At 39.2% G+C, this 14785-nt stretch overlaps 1 protein-coding gene across 1 annotated transcript in view; it reads left to right on the top strand.

The window, feature by feature from the left end:
• Positions 1 to 14785, top strand: part of MEI4 (meiotic double-stranded break formation protein 4) — an 80136-nt gene that overhangs the window by 31822 nt on the left and 33529 nt on the right. Inside the window, exon 4 of the mRNA XM_074820557.1 lies at positions 237 to 368. Within this exon, the coding sequence (XP_074676658.1) occupies positions 237 to 368 (132 nt within the window). The remainder of the gene's footprint in view (positions 1 to 236; positions 369 to 14785) is intronic.

The following is a 14785-nucleotide window of genomic DNA, read 5'->3' as shown; positions in this document are numbered from 1 at the left end:
CAGTTTCCTATGGTGCTAATCTTTTGAGAAACAAAAGTTTCTAGGTAATGAGTATGGGTTACTCATAGATCCCATATGTATTTAATTAGTAGAGTTTTAAACTCTCTAAAATGTTGATTTTGACCATTTTTCTTTAAAATGTTAATATGTAAATCCCATTTCTATTTAAGGCAACTGGGGTAAAAAAGCTGGAGACGTATTTTTTAAAATTTAAATTTACTGTTATCTCTCTTTAGTTTCAGGCACTGCATGCTGTATCACACACACTGGCTTTGCTAGGAAGGAACAACATACTGAGAAATTCTTTAATATCTCTTCTACTATCAGAAGTACGTCAGTTTGCTGAGCAGCTATTGCAAGCTCACCAGGTACTGTCATATTTTCTTTTGGAGAAGGGCCAGAGAGTGTTGTTGGGTAGTGTTTTGTTTGTATCTATTTGTTTCATATGTAGTAAGTGGATCATTCTATAGAATATGCAGGTTTAAGAATCCACAAAATGCTAACACCTAACTTTAACAGCAGATTAAAAAAAAAGAGATATAAAGTAAAAGAAAATTTCCTTATGGACAAAAGTGAAATTATCAGACTTAATACCTAGACTGTATAGGTTTTAAGATCATGCTATATAGTTTGGAAAATACTTGAAAATATTTAGTTAAAGAAATTATTGCAACATGTAAACTGTTGGCTATGCAGGCAATACAATTTAGTTATCCAGGTGGACCTACAAAGAATTATGTCTATCTAGCTTATGTAAAACTGAAAAGAAAGTTGCAATACTTTATTTCAGAATTAGATTTCATGTTTCACATTATAATATTAATTTTCATGATGCAAAAGTTATCCAACACTTAAATTTGTGTTTAGTTTGTTGCAGTGAGGAGATGAAAAGCAGAATAAAATGCAAATAATCTTTTTGGTAAAATTTATTCTTAGGTTAAATTTTTGCAGTAAACCATAGAGTTTAAAAAAGAGGGAGACAGTAAATGGATGTTCCTTTAATATTTGGAGAAGAGATGTATGAAATAAATTGGATTTTCATAGATTTTTCATGTATTTGTGTGTGGTGGTATGTATTTAATGCAAACTGTTCAGTTTCACTTGGGATTATGACTTTGATTGTACACTATCCTAGAAGGCTCAATAAAAAGTAAGCGTGCAACATTTTGGTGGCAGATAAAGTTATTGATAGATATAGAAAACATTCATCATGGGTATATCTAGTGGTGGTGCAGTTACAACAATGTTTTAAGTGTTGCGCAAGCAGTCTTAATTTATTCTTTTTCTCTCTAGGATATTGGAGTAAGTTCTGACTGCTGGAGAGGGGACATGTAATTTCCAACCCAAATTTCTAGTACGTTTGAATTACATCTGAAAAGGCTTCAGAAAGGCCAGTTTTGAAAGAATTGGACAATGAGCTGTGTCTCATAAATCACCAGTAACATACCAGAGTTATTGATGGCAGCCAAAAGCAAACAGACTTTAAACAGATGTAAGGATAGGGAAGTGTGCAATTCGGAAAAAGTTTTGGTTTTTAAGTTTAAACAAGTTGCTTATTTTTAACATTATTAAGTCTTACCTGTTTAACAGAATTAGTCATCCCTCTTTTCAGCAGAGTTTTTGCCAGAACTCTTCAGTACTCCACACTGAAGAAAAGCTTACATTGAGCATTGCACTTCGCTGAGTTAGGTACTATGGTACTACTTAACTTTGCCATACTGTAATTGTTTTAAGCATTGGTATCCTATTTGGTACATAACATTTATTTCTAAAAAGTTCTAAAAGAAGTTTGACTCCTCTTTGGCTTCGCTTTATGTTGGAAAGAATCATATATTTGGTTTTAAGATCATAATAAGAGAGATTACAAAACTGTATAACTTGCAGTTGAGAAAATGGAAGTAAATTAGTATCCTGTGGTTTTAACTGTAAAGGATTCTCTTTAACTACACAAGTGATTTTGATTTTTCTAATGGCAAATTATTTTATTACTGTCAGTAAAATTTCTTTATGGGAAGGTAGTTGAAGATTTGATTCCTATATAATTATGCAGAAGTTGGTATCTTAATCCCCAAACAATTCTTATAACACAACTGGTATAATAAATTGCTTAAATGTCAGTCTCACTAGAGTGGTTTGATACCCCTAGTTGATGGTACAGCATGTTTGGGGGTTTTTTTTATAGCTGGGAAAGCTTATCACTCTGCTTGATTTGTATTTTTTCCCCCCCAGCCTACCCTGTCAAGAAACAGAAACCTTCAACTGTACTTTCTGGAGCAACTGAAGAAAGTTTTATCTAGCACTGAAGGGAAGGTGCCTGTAGAGTGGGAGGCGATTTCCAGGGGGGCAGACATAAACTTGTAGTCATGTACTGAAAAGAAAAAAAAAAGATCTTTTTGATCTTGTAAATTTATTCTGTTTCTTCATACTTAGTATATGTTGACTGAAATTTGGGATGGTAAAATGCATTTGTCAAATGACCTTTTCAGCTTCAGGACCCACCAAATCCTTTTTCAGGTTAAGTCTTTGCTACCTGCAGCCCTCCATCTGTGTCATCTTAACTACCTTGTGTTTGTGCTTGCTGCAAATCTTAGCCATTATCAGTCCACAGTACTGATTTTCAGACTTTCTACTACCTAGAGCTTTGAAATGCCTCCCCCTTTACAGGTGAGGAAATGTATGTTTATTATTGTGCAATGGGAAACACAGAAAGATTTTCTGACAAAATGCTTAATAAGGTTCCCTCTCACCCTTTTTTTGTTAAACAGCCCTTTCTGTTAACTCAGAGAAATAATTTAATTTTCTCATATTCAAGAATTTGGAGCCATGTTTACATACAGAGAGTTCCCTGCTGTGATTCTGCTTCCTCCACTAAGTCATCAGTCTGCCTTCTGCTAGTGAAATGTGGTAGACCTTCTGTCTTTTTTTTTTTTTAAAAAAAAAAACCAATGCAGTAATTTATTTATATTTTCCTCATCCAGCATTGTAAGCGTTTCTTGGAAGATTAATGCATCTTGATCAACCAATCTCAGATTTTGGTCTAGAATAGGACTTTCATATAATCTTGCTAAATCTTATGAGGCTTTCTTTTGAGTCTGTTTTAAGTGCATTTAAGTGGCCATCAAAAGAATAAGTGGGCTTCAGGCACTTAGGTAGAGACTCCAGTGACTAATTTTACAATGACAAAGTAGTCTTGGAATGTTCATCCCCGAACACATCGTTGGATTTTTCTGGGAAAAGTGGAAGGTTCAAGGTGGCTGAATTTGAAGCCGCAGGAGCTGTGCGTCTGTCTGTAGCTGATACTTTGTAGGACTAAGATTTTGAAAAGCTCCAGTTCATGTGGGGAAAGTAACTGAAGTTCTGGTTTGCTTAGCTTGCTGTGTAGTCAGTTTTTAAAGTTTATGCATTCTTGCATTTAGCCCAAATAGAGGTGTCATGTTCATTTACAAAACTTTATACATTTTGTATGTGATAATTATATCTGGAAATACTCCTTAACAAAAACCTATTCTACTTAACGTAATAGGACACTAGACTCTAATATTTCTGATATCCTGATTTACAGACCTGCTTCTGAGTGTTTCAGACTTTGTGTATCACTGCTTTTGGTAGGCATGATTCTAGAAAGGATTAAAATATTTATTTCTTGTTTTATAATCAAAACTAACGATACAGTATCAGTTTTAAATATACCAAATGACAGCTTTAAAAAAATTCTTCATAAATACTTAAATTAGAATTTCCAAAAGGATAATACTTCATATAGTCAAACTATATTAGACAACAGGTATCCTAATCATGTATTGTTACTTAAGCAAAATGGCTGTTAATTGCAAAGGCATTTCATGTCTTTCACTTAAGACAATCAAATTAGGGAGTCTGAACTTTAGTTATGATTAAAGATGTGCAAATACCTGTTTTCTTTTTGGTTTGTTTTGTCGTGTTTTTTTTTTTTTTTTTTTTATTATTGTTGGCAGATAGGAGAAATAAAGAACTCATCTGAGGCATATATTCAGGGTTAGCTTACAATTACTTTTTAAAACATTTGGTGAAAAACAGAAATTGAAAACATAGCTTATTCATCCAAGCAAATTTCTGTGTTTTATTTCTGTATATTTTTTAAAAAAATTTGAATATATTTTCCAACACTGACTTGGATTGAAAACAAAATTCCGTTTAATTTTTCTAAATGAATCATCTAGATATGAATCATCTAGGATCATCTCCTCCAAATTTAGGAGCAATGCATCCTGACAAAGATAGGACAAGGCAGGTAAGAACAACGGGAGAGCTGCATGGATAAACAAGGAGCTCCTGGACAAGCTCAAACACAAAAAGGAAGCCTATAGAGGGTGAAAGCAAGGACAGGTAGCCTGGGAGGAATATAGAGAAACTGTCCAAGCAGCCAGGGATCAGGTTAGGAAGGCCAAAATCCTGATAGAATTAAATCTGGCCAGGAATGTCAAAGGCAACAAGAAAAGCTTCTATAGTACATCAGTGAGAAAAGGAAGACTAGGGAAAATGTGAGCCTTCTCTGGAACGAAATGAGACACCTGGTTACCCAGAACATGGAGAAGGCCAAGATACTCAGCAACTTGGTTGCCTCACCAGAAAGTGCTCTAGCCACACCACCCAAGTCGCAGAAGGCAAAGTCAGGTTCTGTGAGAATGAAAAACCGCCTACTGTAGGAGAAGCTCAGGTTCAAGACCATCTAAGGAAACTGAAGGTGCACAAGTCCATGGGACCTGATGAGATGCATCCACAGGTCCTGATGGAACTGGCATATGAAGTGGCTAAATCACTATCCATCATATCTGAGAAGTTGTGGCACTCTGAAGTTCCCAATGACTGGATAAGCAGAAACATAACTCCCATTTAAAAAACGGTAAAAAAGAAGACCTGGAGAACTACAGGCCAATCAGTCTCACATCTGTGCCTGGCAAGATCCTGGAGCAGATGCCCCTGGAAATTATGCTAGGGCACATGGAAAATAAGGAGGTCATTGGTGACAGCCACCATGTCTTCACTAAGGGCAAATCATGCCTGACAGATTTGGTGGCCTTCTACAATGGGGTTACAGCGTTGGTGGATAAGGGAAGAACAACTGACATCATCTGCCTGGACTTGTGCAAAGCATTTGACACTGTCCTGCACGACATCCTTGTCTCTAAATTGGAGAGACGTGGATCTGATGGATGGACCACTTGGTGGATAAGGAATTCGCTGGATGGTCACACTCAAAGAGTTGTGGTCAAGGGCTTGATGTCCAAGTGGGCAGCAGTGGCAAGTGCCATTCCTTGGGGACCGGTGGTGTTTAACATCTTTGGCAGAGACACAGACAGTGGGATTGAGTGCACCCTCATCAAGTTTGCTGATGACACCAAGCTGTGTGGTGCAGTCAACACGCTGGAAGGAAGGGATGTCATCCAGAGGGACCTTGACAGGCTGGAGAGGTGGGTCTGTGCAAACCTGATGAAGTTCAACAAGGCCAAGTGCAAGGTCCGGCACGTGGGTCGGGGCAATGCCAAACACAAATACAGGCTGGGTGATGAGTGGATTGAGAGCAGCTCTGCAGGGAAGGACTTGGGGGTGTTAGTGGATGGAAAACTGAATATGAGCCAGCAGTGTCTTAATGACACAGGAGCAGGCTCTCCCCAGGTGCTGTAAGAGAAGCCGGCAGCAGAGAAGACCACCCTGACTAAACAGGGAGCTTTGGCTGCAAATCAGGGAGTAAAGGAGAGTTTACGGCCTTTGGAAGAAGGGGCTAGCCACTCACAGTGATTACAAAGATGCTGTGAGGCTATGCAGAGCGGAGATCTGGATGTCTAAAGCCTAGCTAGAAATTAATCTGGATTCAGCAATCCAGGATAACAAGAAATGTTTCTATAAGTATGCCAACAGCAAAAGAAAGACCAGGGAGAGCCTCCATCTCCTGCTAGACGCAGGAGGAAACACGGTAATGAGTGACGAGGAAAAGACTGAGGTGCTTAATGCCTTCTTTGCCTCAGTCTTTAATAACAAGACCAGTTGTACTGAGGGAATCCAGCCTCCTCAGCCAGAGGACAGAGACTAGGAGAACGACCCCCCCCACAATCCAGGAGGAGATAGTCAGTGACCTACTGCATCACATAGACAGACACAAGTCTATGGGACCAGATGGGATACACCCGAGGGTGCTGAAGGAGCTGGCTGGGGTGCTCGCCAAGCCGCTTTCCATCATTTACCAGCAGTCCTGGCTGACCAGGGAGGTCCCGACAGATTGGAAGTTGACCAGTGTGACGCCCATATACAAGAAGGGTTGCAAAGATGATCTGGGAAAATTCCAGGACCGTCAGCTTGACTTCGGTGCCCGGGAAGCTGATGGAGCAGCTCATCCTGAGTACCATCACACAACACATGCAGGACAACCAGGTGATCAGGCCCAGTCAGCATGGGTTTATGAAAGGCAGGTCCTGCTTGACAAACCTGATCTCCTTCTATGACAGGGTGACCTGCTTATTGGATGAGGGAAAAGCTGTGGATGTTGTCTACCTTGACTTTAGTAAGGCCTTTGACACCGTTTCCCACAGCATTCTCCTGGTGAAACTGACTGCTTGGATGGGCACACGCTTCACTGGGTAAAAAACTGGCTGGATGGCTGGGCCCAAAGAGTTGTGGTGAACGGAGTTAAATCCAGTTGGCGGCCAGTCACGAGTGGTGTCCCCCAGGGCTCGGTTTTGGGGCCACTCCTGTTTAACATCTTTATTGATGATCTAGATGAGGGGATCGAGTGCACCCTCAGTAAGTTTGCAGATGACACCAAGTTGGGTGGGAGTGTTGATCTGCTCGAGGGTAGGGAGGCCCTGCAGAGAGATCTGGACAGGCTGGAGTGATGGGCTAAGGCCAACTGGATGAGTTTCAATAAGGCCAAATGCCGGGTGCTGCACTTTGGCCACAACAACCCCCAGCAGCGCTACAGGCTTGGGGAGGAGTGGCTGGAGAGCTGCCAGTCAGAGAGGGAGCTGGGGGTGTTGATTGACAGCCGGCTAAACATGAGCCAGCAGTGTGCCCAGGTGGCCAAGAATGCCAATGGCATCCTGGCTTGTATCAGAAATAGCGTGGCCAGCAGGGACAGGGAAGTGATCTTACCCCCTGTACTCAGCACTGGTGAGGCCGCACCTCGATTACTGTGTTCAGTTTTGGGCCCCTCACTACAAAAAGGACATTGAATTACTCAAGCGTGTCCAAAGAAGGGCAACGAAGCTGGTGAAGGGTCTGGAGCACATGTCGTACGAGGAGCGTCTGAGGGAACTGGGGTTGTTTAGTCTGGAGAAGAGGGGGCTGAGGGGAGACCTCATCGCCCTCTACAGCTACCTGAAAGGAGGTTGCAGAAAGGTGAGGAGGAGGCTCATTAACCAAGTAACAAGAGATAGCACAAGAGGTAATGGCCTCAAGTGGCGCCAGGGAAGGTTTATACTGGGTATTAGGAAGCATTTATTTACAGAACGGGTTTTTAGGCGTTGGAATGGGCTGCCCAGGGAGGTGGTGGAGTCCCCATCCCTGGAGGTGTTTGCCTTGACATAGTTCTTAGGGATATGGTGTGGTTGACAATGGCAAGGGTTAGGTTAATGGTTCGACTGGATGATCTTCAAGGTCTTTTCCAACCTAGATGATTCTGTGATTCTGTGAATGTGTACTCGCAGCCCAGAAAGCCAACCGTATGCTGGGCTGCATCAAGAGAAGTGTGACTAGCAGGTTGAGGGAGGTGATTCTCCCCCTCTACTCCGCTCTCATGAGATCCCACCTGGAGTAATGCATTGATCTCTGGGGCCCCCAATATAAGAAGAACATAGACCTGTTGGAGTGGGTCCAGAGGAGGCCACGAAGATGATCAGGGGGCTGGAGCACCTCCCTGTGAGTACAGGCTGAGAGAGCTGGGGTTGTTCAGCCTGGAGAAGAGGAGGCTCTGGGAAGGCCTTAGAGTGGCCTTCCAGTATTTAAAGCGGGCCTACAGGAAAGATGGGAGGGACTCTTTATCGTACGAGGCGTAATGGTTTTAAACTGAAAGAGGGTAGATTTAGGTTAGATATAAGGAAGAAATACTTTACCATGAGGGTGGTGAAACACTGGAACATGTTGCCCAGAGAAGCTGTGGATGCCCCTCCCTGGAAGTGTTCAAGGCCAGGTTGGATGGGGCTTTGAGCAACCTGGTCTAGTGGAAGGTGTCTCTGCCCATGGCAGGGGAGTTGGAACTAGATGATCTTTAAGGTTCTTTCCAACCCAAACCATTCTATGATTCTAGGATATCTCAATATTTTTGTTTTAACTTCCTCATTAAGACTTGAGCTAAGCTACAAATTGTTTGTAAAATGTTTGCATTCCAGAGTATGGTAGAAATGCTCAGGTTATGTAGGTTTGTGGATACGTCCTTTGATAAATACTGAAAATTTTTTACTTTAAAATTCTCACTGATTTTAGTGAGTTTCTGTCTGTGTCCTCTTGAAACAAGCTTATCTGTCTATAACTCACAGTTTTAAAGAGCTATCTATGTATGCCCCTAGCTTTACAAATTAAAAAAAAAAAAGGTGGACTGCAGGAGAATGTACCTAATGAACTACACCAGAAAAATACAGATCACACTGCATATTTTTATATTCCCTAATTGGCTAAGTTAATTAATCTTAGAATGTGACAAATTAATGTGAAATAGATGAATAGTAGAATTTTGTTCAGTATTTTGGGCCAATATTCCCACATGTTAATATAGAAAATAAAAGTAAGGAGCAGTGTAGTTATCCTTTTCACCCAGTTAAGATTAATTTTATGGTAGTAAACTCTCAAGCAAGTTAGTAGGTTGCTTTAATTCTTTTAAGTACTTCATCATGTGCTTAAAATGAAGCTTATACTTCAGCATTTCACTGACACCGGGACACTGGCTTCTAGGCAAAAGCATATTAACATAAACTCAGTTGGATCCCTTAGTTGTTACTGATGTTGGATATGTACTTTTAATTTTTATCCATAATAGGAATGTTTCATGCTTCATAAATATGGTTTATAAGAATACAGTATCTGAAACTTATCTTACCATGGAATAGAAATCTTATGATCCCCAATTGGGTTTCTACTGCAGAGCAGACACAATTTTAAGATATTAAGATTTCAGAATGATAGTGTGGAAGATGGATTATTTTTCAAATGTTGAACTCCTCACCATGATAGCAGATCTTCCTTTATGATAACTGTTTCAAAGATGGAGGACCAGAAATGGAAAGCGCATGTTGGTTCAGTGCCTATTTCTAACCCACCAGGTGCTAATTCCAAGAACTCTGAAAAAAACAGAAAATAGATTTGAAAACAGACAAAGAGAGACATACTGTGAGGTTTTGGAAAGCGCTGTTATTCAGTAGTTGCTGATACATAGCTGGTCTAGCATTGCATTTTTATATCACATTACTTTCTGTACACTGTTTTTTCATTTTTAAAACTTCTAAAATATTTCTATCACAAAAACTGTACATTGAATAGTTTGGGTTTATTTAAATCAAAACACCAAGTTATATAAAATTCTTAATGTTATATGTAAGCATTAAGTCCAAATCCAAATGTGGGTGCTAGCTTTTCTCTTGAAATGAATGGCACAGTTAGACTTTGACACAGGATACAGGGTGGGATTTGTCCTATTTACTTTAGACGTATGTAGTAGACACTGCTGTCTACTTTTCATAGAAGTCAACCAAGCAGCAAAGGTTAACTAAAAAATTAGCCAACATGAAGATAGATAGTTGTGCAAGGCTTTGTTGAATATTACATAAATTCTTGAGGATCAGGCTCATTATGACAGAATAGCTTTGACTCAAATGAGCCAAAGGAGTTAGACATGTGGTGGGGTTTGTCTCACTTAACTTCAGATTTCTATGATGTTTTCATCTGATTTGCTTACTTCAGTTTTCTTTTATAACCAAGGGAGGGAAAGAGGCATTTCTTGTCCAACCTATTTTGGATGTACATAATATGATAATTGGCCCTCGAGTTGTCTGCTTTTCTCTCTTGTGGCTATGAGGAAGGAAACTTAAATTGATCAGCTGAAATGTAGATATTTGTAGACATCTAAAGTTAAGGGAGGAAAGTCCCGTCATATCTCTCTGAAGATCTCTTTTGGATGATCTAGGCTAGAGCTGTTATGCCAGGAATGGCCTGATCCTACAGAACAGTTGTAATAGGTAGTCATGCAAAGCATACTTCTGTCTGAACACTGACAAACTGATGTAAGTAATCTTACTAGATGTTTGTAACAAGTTATATTTCAGTTAGGATAACTAATAAGTTAACTTAGTTCCTAGATGTTAAAATTCTTTGTGTACACATTGTTGGGAGAGATTGATGATGACCTAGGGTGCAGGATACATGTATTAGAGCTTCTTGTAACATTCATTCAGCTATGGTGTGTCTGATGCTTATGCCTCTAAATAGGAAGCTCTGTTAAACTAACAGTCTGTGCAGGCAGTGTATTTAGGAAGAACAAGGAGGAGCATGGATGCAGAATGATTTTGAGCATTTTCCAAGATTTTTGTTGCCATTCAGCACTGCATAGCAAGCAGTCGTGTCACTGAAATGTCGAACTACACGGCAGCAGCTCTCTGTGAAAGCAAATAAAGGGCTGAAATATTCCTGTGGCTGGAGAGCCCTTTTTTTCCTAGCAGGCCTGCAAATTAGAGACATTGCGAATGTCAAGATGGACTAGCTCAGTTGGTAATCAATCTATTGGGGAAAATTGAGTTTGCCTGGAGCTGTGTTCAGCTAGATAACAGAAAGGTTTGAAGGGCTAAGAACTGAGCTATTAATGTCAGGGCTTGTCTTCATAGACCTTTCTCCATGCAGCCATTCTGTATCCAGCGGCTGCTCTAGGCAGGTATGGTGCCCACCACATGCTTTATGCCAAATGCAAATGTGTCTGATGTGATGTAGAGAATTCTTCAAATAAGCTCCTCTTTCCAAGAACTCTACTTCATTTATGCAGTATATCTAATCTCTTCAGCCATAAATTTATAGATGTTGTATTAGAGCTTTTTTATGGGTTAGGAAAAAAGCAATACTATTTTTCCCAAATATGTTAGAAAATGGCTAAAATCATTAATTAGAATAAAATAGCTGAGAATATTATGCAACTAGAAAAGCTAAATGCATTTTGCAGTCCACTGTGTTCAAGGTACTAAAATGGCTATCTAGCATATTTGGCTTTTTCTAGTTTCTATTGTTGACTTTTACTAACACATCAGATTACTAATACTTCACTAAGGTAAAAGAAAGATTGATGCCATGTAGACCTCTTGAAATAATTAAACTTGCATCTCAGCATCTGTTTATCCTTTTTAAGATGTCATTTCTTTCTTTATTATGCTGGTAGGCGCAAATTGTAACATTTTTTAAAATTGTGAATGGTTAAATACGCTGCAAAATAGTGCTCTGGGTAAATGTAGGATTATTTTTTATTTCGTGTGACTGCTGATGCTACTCAGAACAAAGGAAATAATGGCTGGGTAGAATAATCAGTGCTTCTGCATTTTGTCTCAGAGATGTATACCTAGTTTGGAGATACGGACTTGTGAAAACATAAATCTCTCCCTTGAAAGACAGGAGTGAAAGAATCAGTTTAGACTCGGTATATGTCAGAAGAGTGCCATACACCTTTGAGGTGTATACCTGCTTTTGCTGCATATGTCATCCCCTATTACAGATTAGATTTTAAGATGCATATTTATCAGACAGAACTGGAAAATGACAAATGGTTCATGCGGTTTCTCTCTCATACTATCATAAAATGATAGCACTAAGGAGAAAGGAGTTTAGAAGTATTCTTACAGAGCTAAAAGGTAGCAGGACTTTGACTGCACTTAGGTGCTTGGCAAAATTGAAGATGACATGTAATCAGAATACCTTAGGTGTGTTTGGGAATAGAAGCAGCAAATATCGATTACATGAGGAGAACTCTGTTATTGTCAACTAAAGAGTTATTACTCTTAGTATTGTTGAATCATCTCATTCATGAAAACATATACTGAAAAAGGAAAAATGATTAATTACAGAAATCAGAATATATCATACCTCAACAAGTAAACAAGTAATATTCTTGGAAGTCGTCTTGTTTCAAATCATGCACAAAATCCAAGCTTAAAAAAAAAACCCAAAACAAACCAAAACAAAATAACATGATTATAAATTAAAATGACCTATTAGAGTTCTTGATACAGTAAAAAAAAGTGCAGTGAAAGCTTATCTGGGTTGATGCTGCTTTTACTTCCTTATTCTCAGTGCTAATTCTGTCCTTTTCCTATTGCTTTCTTTACAGCCCAGTTAATCCTTTTGCATGCTTGAAATGAGAATGTGAATAAGGAAGAAGCATCTGATTTTTGTGGCATATGTGGTATACCTGCTAGTCTGGAAGACCATTTGATTATTACTTAATCTGTGTCTCCAAATAGGTAGTTTTAATGCTCCTGTTAACCTCCTTTCTTCATGGTGTATTCTTGCTTACTGCCAGTGATTTTCAAAACAGAATGATGTTACAGAAAATTAATCACCTCTTCCTTAATGCTTTTGCATATTGGAGTTGTCTATGTGAATTAGCATATATACCATATGTACTCTTAAAAATTCAAATAACATTTTGTTACAGATTTACCTTCTGATTTTCTTTTTTTGTTTTGGAGAATCGTTTAAAGTCTTCATTACAATGTACTGTTAACACAGTTTTACTAAATGTCTTTCAGGATACAGTATAAATGCACAGTTCCTGTGTCAATGGCTTTGCAGTTTATTTGCTGCTTTAGTATTTCATAATGTCATAAAATGGAAAAGGAAAGAGTTGTAGCACTAGAATTTCTAACTAGAAATTACTGATATAATGGATTTTTACTTGGAAGGGTAATGACAGTTTATAATTAAAACTGTCTTTAAATAAGAGCCTGGTTAAATATAGTAAAATGTAAATGGAAACTATAGAATGATAGTGGACACTAGTGAAGTCATCGCTTCATCTTTCTTTCAAACCATTGTTTTCATTTTACAGGACACATCAATATCTTTGGATTTTTTAGCTTCACGCACACTTGTCTCTAAACATGTGGGACAGTCCTGTACATAATGACTTAGAACATCAGTTTGCCCCATTGGGACCTCATTCATTGGTTTGGATTTTTTTTTTGCTAAAAATGCCTTTGAAGCTGTGTTTATCTACCTGTAGAGCTTATGCATAACCGTCACTACTTTAAATCACAATACTAGGAAGATTAACTGATGTTTGTTCAGTGCTTTCTAAAATGTTAAAGTGCTTTTAAAAACTCATTATGTAGCTCACCGTGAGACATTATAACCATTAAGCATGTGCACAGTGGCATATCTACAGCAGTATGCTGTGGTATGCCATCAAGCATAGAAAAACTGCCTCTGTTCTTTGACATTTTTCTTTGATAAGCAACATTTTTGTTTTACGTTTTGTTTGTGCTTGGATTGAAATCCAGATTTTCAAGGGAGCATACGGTTTAGCTTAAATTGTTAGTTGAGAAGGATGGCTGTACTGCATTTAGAATTAGGTTTAGGGTTAGAAAGGGATTTAGATTTAGCATGGCAAAATAAGATCCTCGCCACAGAGGTAAATGCTTGAAAGACTGTGCTTAGGAATGTTTGTCACAACCAACCAGACTACACTTGTTCTGCTAGCTTGCTGTTAATCAGGTTAGAGTTAGAACAAACTGCCGGGTTAAGTCCTCATTTGAAACTATTGTAGGCTACAGTTGTGGTGGTGGTGTGGATTTATTTGAGTGCATATGCTTATGAGCTGCATTGAATGCCACCACATCCAGAAGGAACTACTGTCCTGAGTTGCTCCAAAACAAGCAGAGTTTGTCTTGCTAGGATTTAACTGATGTACAAGTCATTAATAGAGTATGTTTATGTCTGGGATGAAAGAGATTGGCTACCTGGAATTTGTTTTGTAGCTAAGGCTGGAATTATGGTTTGCATGGCTGAGGTATGTGGAAGGTTAAATCTGGTTCTGTAGCTTATCTTAAACTTAGTCTAGATTTTGGGTGACAGCATCTGCCTGGCTGGTTAAGGCTTGATCTGGCAGGGCAGCAAACTACTGTTAATGCTGTGCCCAGGTGGGGAAGTAAATTTCAGGACTGGTGTCAGCAGCAGCTCCTGTTCATTGTTAGATTGACAGGATTTCTGGTATAGATTTAATTTAGGGAGATAGGATGTGGTGAGCTAAAGCTGAACATATTTACAGAAGGTATCGCAGAGCTAGATTGAGGGCTTAGGAGTCTGGGGTTTCAGTTTTAGGTAGGCACTGATGATGTAGCCTTCTCAGTCCACAAGTAATTCAGTGGAGGTAATGTATTGGTGAGCTTAGGTAAGTGTAAGAATGACAAGCGAGCTTATTAATACCTTTGGGACTCATAGGGGCTTTGGAGATACAGGAGTAGGATGCTGGGCTGGGTTTGTGGTGAGGGAGAAAGGGAGCAGCAGCAGAGTATGTTTAGATGTGAGTGTTAGTGGCATGAGTTGCTGGATTGGTGTTAAGGTAGAGAACAAGGCTTGGATGTCCAGGATTTGTGCAGCAGAGAATGGTTTGCTAAACTTGGAGGTGTTCCAGAAAGAGAAGCTGAAGTATGTTTGGGCAGTATGTGATTTATATGGCTTGATTAGATTTAAGATTAAGACATTGTTTGTCTTAGACTTGGATGGAATACAAGTGACCTTTGCTGGCCTGAACCACAATTGTAAACACACATATGTGCACATACAGAGT

The sequence above is a fragment of the Strix aluco genome, chromosome 3, assembly GCF_031877795.1.
Source record: "Strix aluco isolate bStrAlu1 chromosome 3, bStrAlu1.hap1, whole genome shotgun sequence".
In the NCBI taxonomy this organism is placed as follows: Eukaryota; Metazoa; Chordata; class Aves; order Strigiformes; family Strigidae; genus Strix; species Strix aluco.
This window is presented reverse-complemented; position numbering and strand designations above follow the sequence as displayed.